A 14,690-nucleotide genomic window follows, 5' to 3' on the forward strand; every position below is an offset into this window, starting at 1 on the left:
AAATGGAAAGGACACTGGTGTCTTCTGCTGAGTGACAAACTCTATAGCTTCGCAGCGCAGACCCTACTGGGTCTGGGCACTGGACACCAGCCATGGCTCTGTGCCTTCTGCTGTACCTGGTTGGTGTTAAACTGAAGATCTTGTGGGGGAATTCTGTGGCCGTGGCCAGAAAGAATTTTCCCAGGGCCTGTTCCTTGTGTCTCTCACCTATTAAATGCTGGAGTAGTTGTTACTTATAGGGAGTGGCCAGTTCCTGGTAATAGATCCACATCTTAGCCCCTCAGAAAACTAAGTCAGTGTGTGATCCTCAGAAGTTGCAGAATATGGGAAATTCCTCATCAAGGGAAACGGGGCTTCAGATAGTAGTTGATCAAGATATAACGAAGAACCGCCCTGTAGCTAGCCCAGTGAAGAACATTATAAATTCAGTGCCCCAGCCCCTGCAACCCTGTGTCAAATAGACCAGGCATGCACAATCCTGTCTTGGAACATACTAGACGTTTATGCCTGAGTGCAAGCGAGGTTTCAGCCTCTTACATGGGGATGGTTGGTACCTCATCCGGTATTATTTACATTTTCTACACTGAGAATTAAACAGTTTGAAAGTTTGCATTTCTGGGGATAGAGTAATTGGTCTAAAGCTATGGTAACAAATTCCCACCATAACTGGTTTTAAAAATATTCTTTATTCACCGAGGTCCACTGTAGGAGTTTCCTATTGCTACTGTTACATGTTACTACATAAGTAGTGGCTTAAAACAACACACATTTCTTATCTTATGATTCTGGAGATCAGAAGTTCAAGATGCATCTTCCTGGGCTAAAATCAATGTGACAGTTGGGTTGTGGTTCTTTTTGGAGATGCTAGGGGAGAAATCTGTTTGCCTTGTCCAGCCTCTAGAAGATGCCCACATTCTACTCTCATAGGCAACTTTCATCTTCAAAGCTAGTTACAACTGATCAAGTTATTCTCACAACACGTTATTCTGACACCAACTCTCTTTCCTCCCCCTGTATGGACCTTTGTGATTCCATGGGGTGCCCATCTCAAGATCTTTAATTTAATCACAGCGCAAAGTCTCTTTTGCCATGTCAAGTAACATAATCACAGATTCCAGAGACCCAGATGTGACATCTTTGGGGAAGCATTAGCCTGCCACCACAGCCAGCTTCCACAGTGACCACATTTCTGCTCCCTTCTGAAAGTCATCCGGGTGAAAACAAGTCAGTGCACTGCTTCCTAGTGTCAGCCAGTCAATAGCTGTGCCCTGAGCTCAGGCACTAGAGTCAGAGAGAGAGAAGGAGAAAGTCTGTGGGGAGAGGAATCTGAGCAGCCAGTGCCTGGGAAGTTCCTAGGAACTAGAGCTGAGAGCTGCAAATGCCTTCATGGGAGGAGAAGGCTGGGGAGGGTGTTAGGAACTGAATGTATGTCACCACCACCACCACCCACCCCCACCTAATTCATATGTTGAACCCTAATCCCTGTGGGGCTGTATTTGGAGAAAGCATTTTAAGGAAGATGTTGTTCAGTCATGTCCAACTCTTTGCGACCCCCGTGGTCTTCAGCACGCCAGGCTTCCACGTCCTTCACATCTGGAGTTTGCTCAAACTCATATTCACTGAGTCGGTGATGCCATCCAACCATCTTGTCCTCTGTTGTCCCCTTCTCCTCCTGCCTTCTATCTTTAAGGAAGTAATTAAGATTAAATGAGGCCATAGCCTTGGGGTCCTGATCTGATAGGATTAGTGTCCTTGTGAGAAAAGAAACAAGAGAGCGTGGGCTCCTATCCTATCCCAGCTCAACCACAAAGAAGAATGCTGGAGAGGACCCAATGAGAAATCTTCTATAACATTTGCAAGCCAGGAAGAGTGTTCGCATCATAAATTGAATTGACATGACATGACATGAACATGACATGAATCTTTATCTTGGACAACCAGCCTCCAGAATGTGTGAAAACAGACTGATGGTTAAGCCACCCAATCTATGGTAATTTTGTATGGCTTGCCTGAGCTGACTAATATAGGAGGTTACTTAGCCATTGGCCTAAGCATCTTTTCTTACCTGGGCCTTTGTGGGGTCTGCCCCAGTTTTGTTCATTTCCTGTAATTAGTACTCACAGCCTGCTTTCCCTTGTTCAGGCTTATTTGTGACTTTAGAATGAGAATTGATCACCTCGTTTAGGATTTTATAGTGTAAGTTATTCCATGTAACAATAACCTGCACAAAGGAGTTGGTTTTTTCTTGTTGTTGTTTTGGTAAACAGTTTTTACATCTTCCCAAATATCAACCTGGCATGTCTCGAGCAGACAGATTGAGATTTTTGCAGAGTGACCCCATGAACCCATGTGGCCTGCATTTCCTCTTCTTCTGGGAGATTTCTGTGGTTTGGACTCTCCAGAGCCACAGACCAGGGTTTGGGTGCTAGTGAGGCATCCGTGGCTAGCTCTAGAGAGACCTAGGCAAAAAAGAAAAAAAATCCCTAGAATCAGAGCATGTAAGGGGGTTGGAGGGGGATGTGATAAGAGGCTGCTCTTATGGGAATCAAGGGGGTTGGAGGATGAAAGAGGTGGTTGGGCATGTATAACTGTCCACCATGAGGTCAGGAGAAGTTCAAGAGAGAGCAGCTGCCATTCTGGGACCAGAGACTAGAACCTTCTTTGCCATTCAGGCTCTGGTCATCCTCCTCCTTCCTCTGCCTCTGTTTTCCCCTCCTCCTACTTTAGAATTGACAAGGAAACATATTATCCCTTAGAGCCTTCAGAAGGTAAGGCAGTCCTGTTGACATTTTGATTTTAGTCTAATGAGAACTTTGTTGGCCTCCAACAAAGTGGGAGATAATGAAAGTGTGTTCTTTTAAGATAATAAAAGTGTGTTATTTTAAGAGGCTAAACTCATGGTCACTTATTACAACAGACATAGAACATCAATTCAATGCGTCTGTTACATTCACTTTAGAAGCTATAAGATGGGGAACATAATGAACCCTGTATGGATCTGCACGTTGTCTGCTGACAGGTCAAGCAATACTAGTACATGTTTGAAGCGTTTCATTAGGTGTCTTTTTTCCTTTCCATTTTTTTCCCCTCAAGGACTCTCACCCTATTTCCTAAACAGTTGTACCCAACATGGTTCTCATTTACAGCAAATTGGAAGACATTGTTGATGACACAGGTTGATTTCATTTGTTTTAGAATGGGTTCTAACATGTGGAGGGAAATAATATAATTTGTGAAAAGTTAAATATTGTAGAATACTCCATCTTCAAGATACACTTTTTTGCAACTTTTTTTTTTTCCTTAGGGTGAAGAACTACCTTTCAAAGGGTGAAACACAAAATAGCTTTTAGGAATTTTCCCCAAAAGTAATTTGTGATTTGATCCTGACCAGGTCTGAAATTTACGTGGTTCATATGCTGTTGTTTTCGTAAAAGCTTTGTCCACAAAATGAAGTTTTGTAAAAGCGTTACTTGAGTCCTCCATTAATTACTGATTATATGATCAGTTCCTAGAAGCCACAGCAACACTGGGATGAAGGAAAACTTTCTGGGATGCTTGAATCACCACACAGCAAAAGATACTCAAATATTACTACTGTATCTTAAAGTAATAGTTCATAGCTTGGCTGACTTTTCACCCATTCTGCTGATTCTGCCAGTGAGTTCCTCTATAGAGACAGCCAGAGGTGCTGATGGAAAATATGTAATTAGCCAAGTGTAAAAAGCAGAAGTTGAGGTCATTCCATCTACTTCAAAAAGGGGGCATGTCTCTCTACCTCAGGGCTGAGTCTTCTGAAGGATTGTTTTGTAATTGGTGGTAGTGGTGGTGAGTTTTTTGGTTCATGTTGTTACTTGTTTTATTTTTCAACTGTTACTAGGAAATAATTGTGGAATGAGTGCTTGTAATATTTTAATTCTCGAAGGCAAAAGAATGTAACTAAGGACATTTTCCAAGGAATGGTTGAAGATCTTCATGTTAATTTGTGGTTCAACTAATCTACTTTTTAATTAAAGATTTTTAATTAAAAGAGAACAAACCTATAAATAAATAAATATATATATATATATATATAGAGAGAGAGAGAGAGGTTTGAATCAGTGTTATAGAACAATAGGTCTTAAACTGTGGTCTACAGCACACCCACATCAGAAACATATGGTTGTGCCTACGTGAAAAATTCAGACTCGAGGACTCCACACCAACTAAATCTCTGGGAAATGGAAGCCAGGAAGTAGCTTTTTAAATCACAACAGCTCATTCTAAGATTCTCTAAATTTAAGAACCACTTCTTAATATTTTTAAATAGGAGATAAAAAGGCAAGACAGTAAATCATTCTTTTAAACTTAGACTTTAAGTGTTAGTGAGGTGAGCTCTTGGTGACAGTTTGTTTTCCCTGTTCTTCCCCACTCAGCCCTGACACTGGTGCTGAAATTAGAAATGAAGTAGGGGAAGAAAAGCTTATTTCTTTACATATATATGTATATTTTTTTTTTGCTTTAATGGCCATCAAAAGACTATTTCATTTCCTCTCACCAACCCTGTCCACCAGTTATGTTAGTCTTCAACATATCCTTAGAGCAATGTGTATGAGTAAATATTCTACATTTGTTCATATATATATACTTTCTAAAGCACTGTGAAGACACAGACAAGGCTTTAACACAGCTGGGGGCTGCTTACGTATCACTTTAAAATGATCACTGGTTTGCTTTACACAAGACTTTCAGTAGCTTGCTGTGGCCTTTAGTTCCCAGATCTCAGAGTGAAGTTAGGATGACCAAATAGGAAAGCATATTTAAGAGTGATGTCAGTACACTTTTTGGAGATCTTAATAGAAATAGGAGGAGAAGGGGACGACAGAGGATGAAATGGTTAGATAGCATCACCGACTCAATGGACATGAGTTTGAGCAAGCTCCAGGAGATGGTGAAGGACAGGGAAGCCTGGCGTGCTGAAGACCACAGGGTCACAAGGAGTTGGACACAACTGAGCGACTGAACAACAATAGAAACAGGAGGTCTAGGCTAAGCATGAGATGGCATACGGGAGTCACCACTCCCACCACATGGATTCAGAGAACTCAGGTGCTGCAGTGTAGACTGATGTCCAGCCTGACGGTAACCCAGCTCTGCCGACCCCAAGTCAGGCAGTCAGGCACCCCTGCCCACACTGTCCTGCAGGGCACCGCTGTGCAGTCTTGTGCTTTCAGATCTGCTGAGGAGCTCCAATGTGGGGACCACATGCTGCATTTTGGGAAGCAGGTCCTGCTTCCCCTGACTGACCCTCTGAGGACAGGTGATGAGGCAAGAAATGTCTGTTGCAGGCTCCCATGCCCCCAGCGTGTTCAGAAGCAGTGTCACAAGGTCCTCTAGTAACTAGGCATGTTTTCCTTAGAGCTGAGCCACGGGCACCCTGCCTTGTTATTCCTCAAGTGCAGGAAAGGCCCTCTGCCTTTCACCCTGCCCACGAGGCCATATCTCTGACTCCTTCCAGACCCTCCAGTAGGTGTGGAAGAGAGCCCAGATCCTCCTCAGCAGAGAGGGTGCTGTGAAGAAGGGGCGCAGGCCCGTCCTTCCTGCTGTTTTAATGGTGGCTTCGCTTCTGCTTCCTCTTGCCATTCCATCTCCTGGAAGGCAAGGGGCACAGGACTGGAGTGCATGGCAGGGCCCTTAGGGATTTCATCTGGAGACCAAAGTGGCACAGAGTCCATTATCAGGTCCTGCTGGTGGCTAACTGAGGCTGGAGGGGGCTGAGTGGTGACAGAAGCCAGGATCGTGGTGAGAGCCTGTCAGGATGAGCTGAAGGGAGGCCCTGAGGTCTGGAGGAGCAGCTGGTGCCAGCAGGTTAGAGGGAAACCTTCCCACAGCACCTGGTCAGATCTCTGCTCACAGCCAGCTCACTCTCCAGTTCACTTGAAAGAAAGAGGATGGCTTTTGTCATTCCCTAGGGGAAACGTGTGCATACAGACATGATCTTCCGTAGGAAGTAGAGAATGTTTTCTAGACTGAGAATAGCTATAGAAGCTTGGGTTGGTGGGTCTGATTAACTCTGTTCTCTCCACCTTCTCTTTGCTTCTCTAATTGGAGAATGGTGTGGTCAGGGAGGAAAGGGGCCTGGGAGTGCCCTCCTACCCATGGAAATGTGACTGAACTGAGCCTGAAGCCTCTGGTGTTCTTCTCTAAGAACTGGGTTCTCATGGCAGAGCTGAGGTGTGGACTCCAGGCCTGGACTGTGGAAGTAAAGGGTGGAGCCTGTCCTGGGAAATGCAGGCAGGCAAGTCACACATTTGAGTAACAGAGGCTCTCGGCTCATTCTGTATCTCCAAACATCTTGCCTAACCCAGCAGAAGACCGTGAGGCCCTCAACTCCTGAATGTAAAACCCTGTGGGCCCTGTATCTTCTCCGTGTGGGTTCTTTGTGTGCATTTCGCATGCCCTGGGTGAGGTGTTCAGGAGGCTCTATTCCCTAAATAGCTCCTGTTGCTGTGGCATGGGTAGGACAAGGGCGTGGGGAAGGCTGACCCCCCCAGTGTCAGCAGCCTGGGGGGAGAGTGTGGGCAGAAAGGCCACCATAGTGAGTGGCTGGGAGTGGCCCTACAGACCTGGCTCCACCACTTGCCAATCACAGGACTAGGACACAGAAGTCAGCAGGCAGAAAATGAGCAGATTTAGGATGGATGAGAAGTCAGGATTCAGGGGACCAGACCTGATTAGATCTGCAGTGAGGAGAGTTACTCTCTGAGCTCAGATACCGCCACAAAGGGAGGGGAATGGTCCTTGCCCCCTGACTTGCTGACTGTAAAAAGCTCGTAGCGGAAAGCCTACCACAGTGTTTTGAAATCTGCAAAGTTCTTCGAAGGGCAACCTTCAGATTCTCCCTAAATAGGCCAGAAATAGGCTCTGGGCCTTTCCTCCTGCTTCAGTGGAGCTGAGCCTGTGTTCCAGCTGCTCCCGCAGGTGGTCGTTAATGCAGATGGACTCCTCCAGGCGCTGGCGCAGGTTCCAGATTTCACCAAGATGCTCCTCTAGCAGGTCAGCCCCTGCAGCCACCTAGCAGGACAGGAGGAGGTGGAGATGGAGCACCCTGGTCACTAGTGGGGCCCACATTGGGGGTGGGGCTCGGCCAGCAAAATCCCTAACTATCACCATCCTCTCTCACACAGATATCCAGAAATTTACGTGAGCTTGCTTGAAGAGCATACTGGCTTCAAACACAGGACAGGTGATGCTAAGCAAGCCCCAGTGGCCTCCTCCCATACAGGGGTATATGTAAGGGAGTTGTAATATATGTACAGTTACCTGGGCAGCTGGTAGGTGTAAGGGGTTTCCCCCTGCTTAGAAAAATAACTGAAGCTTCTGGAACTCGGTATAGACCCTAGACAGGTGTGACCTTTGCCTGAGTTGACTTGAGGGTACTAGGGAGGAGCTCAATTAACCTTAATACCTCTCCTTGCACTGACCCTTGACTGAACATTCCTTAGCAAGGAACAATGCCCTTCCTCCACCCTTAGAGAGAAGGCCTAAAGTAAAAGTGGGTATCTCATGGACTTCCCTGGTGGCCCAGGATTAAGAATATGCCTGCCAATGCAGGGGACATGAGTTTGATACCTGTACCAGGAAGATTCCACATGCTGCAGGGCAACAAAGCCCGTGCGTTCAGCACAGCTAGCGAAGCTCACATGCTCTAGGGTCCTGGCTCCCTAACAAAAGAGGGCACCACAATGAGAAGCCTGTGCACGGCAACTAGAGAGTAACCTCCACTTGCTGCAACTAGAGGAAGGTCCTGCAGAGCAATGAAGGCCCAGCACAGCCAAAAATAATACAGACATAAATGACGTTTAAAAAGTTAGTGCCTCATGTCAACTCATCCTGTGTGGTTAATGATTGGTAGTCAACAATTCCCTCAAATCACTTTTATAATGGAAGGAAGAAAGCTCACTCAACTTTTCCAAAGAGATCTGTGATGTGGTCTTTGTTTGAGAGGAGCAAAAATGATTGTACTGATGTCTGCTGTTTAATGTTTCAACTAACCAGCCCTTGCCTCATCAAGGCCATTGCCTTTGGTTGCTAAAGGTTTGAATATTTGCCATCTCCAGTCCTTCCAGCAGGTAATCCAGGTGAATTTGCTTTTCCCAAAGGAGATTGGCCTATTCTATGTCCTGTTATTTGCAAACGGACCTTAAAATGCCTTTTCTTAGCTCTTCTTCCTCCAACATAGTAACTAACCCTGATTTGGAAATGCCAGTTCAGTCTCAGTCACAATTATCTACTACTCCATAAATGGCTGCACCTGGGTTTGCATAGAAACATCTCTAGTATGACATTATCTTTGTCTGTATGGCACTGAAGTAGGAATCCGACAGCTGATTAGAGAGTTGGAAAAAGCACCGCAAAGAAAAGAAAATAAGATGCAGGAAAGAGCAGTGGGTGGGGTGCTGATGACCGACTCCATCAAATGCCTCATTTTGCCTGGACACAGCCTTTTTCTGAGAATCCCAATTCTCTCCTGCTCGAACTGGGCTGCAGCCCAGCATTCACCTGTGTGGCTGCAGCTCTCCACCAGGTGGAGACCAGGGAGGTAGGAGTTATAAGGAGAGTGTGCATTGGGTTTGTACACAGGGCACATTTACGGGGTGAGGATCTGTGTAGCAACAATCCCACTTTCGGTAATTACTCTTGATGATGGAAGGATGTTCTGCAAATGTTGGCACCTGGCATTCTGGAAGGGTCTGAGAGTGGACTGCAAGGGGACCAGGGTACAGGGACTGAGAAGGATGTGACTGTGAGAGCACAGAGGTAGTCAGTGGCTCTCTCACACCCCTGCTCCGCCCTGAGGCCCAGGGTGGGGAGGATGACGGGTGCACTTGGAAGGACTTGGCACTGCTAGGGCTTTTGCTTTACCTCACTCTGTGAGCAGGGACTAGAGGAGAAAGGGAAGAGGATGCCCTGGTAGAAAAGAGGTGGGTCCTAAATGAGACTTCATTTCACAGGCTGACCTACCCAGCTTTGTGTTTACCTGTGGGTTTGGAGTGAAGCTGGCACATGGGGGAGCCTGAGGATAGGTGTCCAGTTATGCTCACTTCCTGAGGTCTCATCACGTACCCCTGGCCACTGCTGCCCAGTTCTGTCCTGGAAGAGAGTGGGGCTGGGCAGGGTTGGGCACCATCCTGCAAAGGAGACAATTCCCCTTGAGAAGCCACCTTGACAAGGGACTTGCTTTCTTTAAGCTGAGTCATGCTTGTTGCTGCTAGGATTTCAAGGTCTTCATTCTAGGCCATTTGTTTAATGTTGGAGATTTTTCCTTCATGAGCATCTCCCTGGAATTTTTGTCTAAAATGCATTTCTTGAGCCTTATCCCCAAGTTTATAACAGGCCCTGTATTGTCTCTGGTGTAGGTTTTCTATACTGTGCAGCCAGCACCCAGGGATTGGGGCCTCTCTCCTGTATGATAACACAATCATCCAAGGTTAATACTACTTTCTCTATTATACATGCTACATTCTTCTCCACTATACATGAGATCCATGTGCTCAGAGAGGGCAATGAAATCACCATGTAAAGCAGACCTGGTATTTTGGTGGAGTTGGAATTTGCATCCTGAACTTCTGTCACCAGGGCTGTGCTTTCATTGTTTTCACATAGACACAGGGAAGGATCGATGGAAATAGGGTAGGGAGTAGAAGACATCAGTAAGAGTTAGTGATTCCTGGTGACTAGTATCGATCTACTTGACAAGTATTTAGTGAACGTTCTATGTGGCAGGCTTTGAAGAGGCTCTGGGGAGGAGGGTTGACTGAGGCACAGAGGGTGCCTGGCTCTCAGGAATATGGCCTCTAGCACAGGAGCCAGATGTTTTATAGAGAATCACATCTAATTTTTAAATAAAGACTGTGATGTAGTTAATATTCATGCATTTCTTGGTCCCATTGTGTCCACCAAGGGGGAAAACAGAGTATAAATATAGGACTATTGGAAAGAGATTGGGCTTCCCTGGTGACTCAGATGGTAAAGAATCCACCTGCAATGCAGAAGACCTGAGTTCAGTCCCTGGGTCAGGAAGATACCCTGGAGAAAGGAATGCCGAGTCTAAATATAGGACTACTGACAGAGATGAAATTTTTGGAGGGAAATGTCCGTCAGGTATTTTTATTTTAGGAAGGGAAATAAGAAATAAGTTTGATCAAATGTCCCCTGAAATTTAGCCATGGGTTCCTGGTGCTTTAGGATACAAACGCTTGTAGTCAAGGTTTGTGTGGCAGCTCTGCTGCATAAGGGTGTGGGAATTTCGGCGAAATCTCCATATCTCTCCTGGCCTCAGTTTCCTCATCTGTAAGATAAGGTTATTCAAACCCTCCAAATTCCTTTCCTGCTGAGTTTTTCTCTGAGTGCATGAGAGACTGAGATGCATGTTAAATGTGCACTGGGATCTGCAGCCAAGACCTAACCTTGGTTCCTTCTCTGTGTGTCTCCTATAGGAGCCTCAACTGGGCCCACACACTGGAAACACAGAAAGGAGAGAGGGAATGGAAGAAAGGAAATCAACAGGTTCGGAGAATGAGAAAACCCAAAGAAAAGCAAGGTAATGGTCGAGGTGCTGTTTGCCAAGGGAGGCGAGGACAAGGACAAGTTGAGCTTGGAAAGTTCAATAGGAATTGAGGAATGCACAGCATCTTCTAAGTTCTCAAGGAGCAACCTGAGCTGAGCAGGAAGGACCAGGAGAGTAACTTAATCCACAGCGAACTTGTGCACCTGCCAAGGAGATCCACACGATGGATCCAGTTGGTTTATAGTGCTGGGAGCACCAGTCCCAGGAGGAGGATGAGGTTTATACTGCTGGGAGCACAAATTCCAGGAGGTAGACGATGGGACCTTGAGCCTCTGCACTAGACCCCCAGCCTGAAACTTGGAAGTGCCTACGCGTGGATGTCCTCCAAATAAGGGTGCAATAAGGTGGATAAATGGTGTTTGGAGAAAAATTAGAGATCTTCATTCTTATCAGGGGACAGGATAATGGGACTCATTTCTGAAGCAGAGATGGTAATAATATTCTTCTGCATTTACAATTTTGAAGCTTTACATACATCCTCTCTTAACAATGTGCTGAGTGCTTAATTTGCACACAAGGAAGAATATGTATACTGTTCCATTATATAAATGTGTTAAAAAGGAAAATTCATCTAAACTGGTTGCTTGGGGCTAAGCGTTGAGGGAGTGATGCACTGCAAAGGGGAACAAGGAAAGTTGTGACCGATGGAAACACCCTGCATCTTGATTGTAGTTGTGGTTTCCATATTGTATACATCTATCAAAATGCATTTAGTTGTATATTTTTAAATGGTGCAATCAAGAGGATTCATATAAAAATCTACCACATTTCTCCATACCAGCAGTATTAGGAAATGAAATTCAATAAAACGTAATAGAGATAAACATCCATGATCATTTAATGCTTAAGAATACAGACTAATGACTGCTGAAAACTACTGCTGAGAGAATTAAAGAAGACCTAAATAAATAGAAATGTATGTTATATTCATAGATTGGAAGACAATATTTTAGAATGTCAAATCCTTGTTATTCTCAATAGTATTGCACCTGGCATTTCGGGGGAGGTATATTTTGCAGGCTAATTATAACATGTCAATGGAAATCAAAGTATCTCAATTAGCCAAGACACGCTGAAGGAGAATTAAGTTGGAGGATTTACTCTACTAGGTTTCAAAACTCAGGTTAAAACACAGTGATTAAGACAATATACTGGTTTCAGTAAACAGAACACAAATTGATGAATGAAGAGGAAAGAGTAAACTCCAAGCAAAGAGTTTTGTGTGTGGAAAGTTATCCACATCCATATTCAGTTTTTTAATAAGGTCACCAGTATGCATCACGGGGTAATGATAGACTTTTCTGCAAATTATCTGTTGTGAAAAACAGGATCAAGTGAGAAATTATTAATACATTTGGGAAGTTTTTGGTAGAAATGCAGTATAGGTGAAGGACACAGCTACTTGGAAGAATCTGACACAAGAGTGAACTGGAAAATATGGGATGGGGTTTCGGAGTAGAAGGGACGTGACCCGGGTGTGGCTCCAGCCCTTACAGCATGGGGGGGGCGGGTCTTGGCCCGTTAGAGACCCTCTCTGTGCCTCAGTTTCGTCATCTGCAAAGCAGCAGAAAGTTATGTTTTTGGCATCAGTCAATTTTGAACACTAGAAGTACCATAAATGAAATAATCATCCCCTCGAATCATGAAGGAGGTCAAAGAAATTAGTGGGTAAGACTAAGCACACACCTGAGTACCTTTAACAAATAGATTCCAGGTCCCACCTGAACTTGCTGAATCACAGCTGCTTCAGTGAGGACTGTGCACTTGTTTGGGTACTAACTCTCCCAGGTGAATCTTACAGTGATCAGCCTGGGGACAGAACAACTGAGCTGCATACCTTTTACCCCAAACACAGAAGGAGGTCAGAGCAGAAGAACAAGGGTGTTTCCAATCCAGTGACTAAAGCAGAGAACTATTGGAAGACTAGCATTGAAGGCCTAGGCCCATCTGACCCCATTTTACTCTTGTCCAGTGTACAGCAGAGACACAAGTCCTTGGGGACACATGCCTGTGGCACCTAACTATCAGCCTCAAGGAAAGTGAGAGCCCTAATTTTAAATTCAGTCTGGTTTGAGTGAAAGCTAAATTCACCCTTCTTGGCTCATTGATGGGACCAATCTTCTCCAAGCTGCCACTTTCTAAAAAATAAATCATATTGCTATAAATGCAAACTTCAGCAAAGATGTTTATTAGAAAATGTTATAAACACTCAAGCCACCACCTAACAAGAAACCAGAAAGTTAGCAAGAGCATTCAATTTCAGGGAGTTCGGCCCAATAGAGCACAGTCACTGAGAGAAAAGATTCCTTGAGTTGAAGGGAAGTGATCCTGTCTGTCCTGGGACGTCCTGCTGACTTCAGTGGACTAGGAAAGCAGCTGCCCATTCTAACAGATGGGATTCTCAGGGGGCGCTAGTGGTAAAGAACCCACCTGCTATACAATAGACCCGGTTTTGATCCCTGGGCCAGGAAGATTCCCTGGAGGAAGAAATGGCAATCCACTCCAGTCTTCTTGCCTGGGAAATTCCATGAACAGAGGAGGCTGGAGGGCTACAGTCCATAGGATCACAAAGAGTGAGACACGACTGAAGCAACTTAGCACAGCACGGATTCTAATAGACGGGCTGCTCTTGCCTCCAGTTGGCGTCTGGTGTCCTGAAACACATAAGCACTCAGGAACCCTTTAGAAGGGCCCAGCCATCACTTCTGCAATTGCTCAGTGCATAGAAATGGTTTAGTTGAGAAAAGGTCGGGCTCAAGGAACAAAGTCAGGTCACAGAGAAGTATGAAATGGGACAAAGGCAGGATAAAAACAATAGGTTTCTCTTACCTACAAAATGCAAAGCAATAGCTTATTTGTCTTAAGTGTTTTTTTGTTTTAACTTCGGTCAAATAAATTTTTTAATGTACCTCTTCTACAATGATGTTACCTTGAATGATTATGAAGAAAGAATGTATCATAATATGTGTGAAATGCCTGGCACGGTATCAGTCAGTGAACTATACCTGTTATATACTTCTGTTAGCATGGCAAAATTCATCCCTGTTGGACTTCAAGTCAGATAACTTTTGTGAGCTTTTCTGGTTTCATCATATTTAAAATGAAGACATTTGACTCATTTTTCTTTCCCCCACAGAATGTCAGGCCTCACAGCAACCAGAAAATAGATTTCCTTAAATTCTTTGCTGAATCTCACACACCAACTATCATTAAGCATTGTAGTTGGAGAACTGTGTGGGGATGTGGGGAAGACAAGCTTTCTAAGTAGTTGTTCCAGATTTGTATCTTTTACCTTCACATGAACAAATCTCAGTGGCCTGTTGTCACACCCATTTCACCCTCCATCCAGGTTAGACCCACAGCTCAACTGAAGAGACGGATGCTATAGGGCTTCCCTAAGTCTCAGACTCACAAGACCCGGGTAGGAAGAGATGCTGAGGAAGTGAGGAGTTGGTTCAGACCATCACTATCTGAGGGCCTGCCTGTCTCTCTTCCCTCAAACTCAGCTTCTATATCACTGAACACAATGCTTATGTTCACTTTGGATCATCATGATGCCTGACTTATGAGCTTGAACTTAACCGTGCTCTGCTTTTGGAATACAACCACAGGTCAATGGCATGAGGAAAACTCAAAGAGATGGATCCAACTGTGTGCCACAAACACTGCTCTGGAACCCTGGTCTGTTCAATAGGTGGGTGACCTGCATGAACACAGAACAATAGCACGAGGCTGTCACACCTTTCCTAAACAGATAGGCACCCCATGGGCCCAGTGGCTCAGTGGTAAAGAAGCAGCCTGCAATGCCGGAGACACAGGAGGTGCAAGTTGCATCCCTGGGTCAGGAAGATCCCCTGGAAGAAGACATAGCAACCCACTCCAGTATTCTTGCCTGGAGAATCCCCATAGACAGAGCAGCCTGATGGGCTGCAGTCCTGGGATCGCAAAGAGGCAGACAAGAATGAGGTGACTGAGCACAAGCACACCGTGTTTTCAAGGATGTACACATGAACACTTTTAGTCACTTTGATGGCTTGGAAAGAGCTCTTGTGAGGCTATAATGAAATACATAAATGAAATATGA

General features: G+C 45.0%; 1 protein-coding gene across 1 annotated transcript in view; it reads left to right on the forward strand.

The window, feature by feature from the left end:
- The window catches only part of LOC101112943 (neuroblastoma breakpoint family member 6-like), a 45,615-nt gene that overhangs the window by 1,209 nt on the left and 29,716 nt on the right, over nucleotides 1-14,690 (forward strand). Inside the window, exon 2 of the mRNA XM_042253300.1 lies at nucleotides 10,476-10,579. Within this exon, the coding sequence (XP_042109234.1) occupies nucleotides 10,555-10,579 (25 nt within the window). The 5' untranslated portion in view covers nucleotides 10,476-10,554. The remainder of the gene's footprint in view (nucleotides 1-10,475; nucleotides 10,580-14,690) is intronic.

This window comes from Ovis aries, chromosome 1, assembly GCF_016772045.2.
Source record: "Ovis aries strain OAR_USU_Benz2616 breed Rambouillet chromosome 1, ARS-UI_Ramb_v3.0, whole genome shotgun sequence".
Taxonomy (NCBI): Eukaryota; Metazoa; Chordata; class Mammalia; order Artiodactyla; family Bovidae; genus Ovis; species Ovis aries.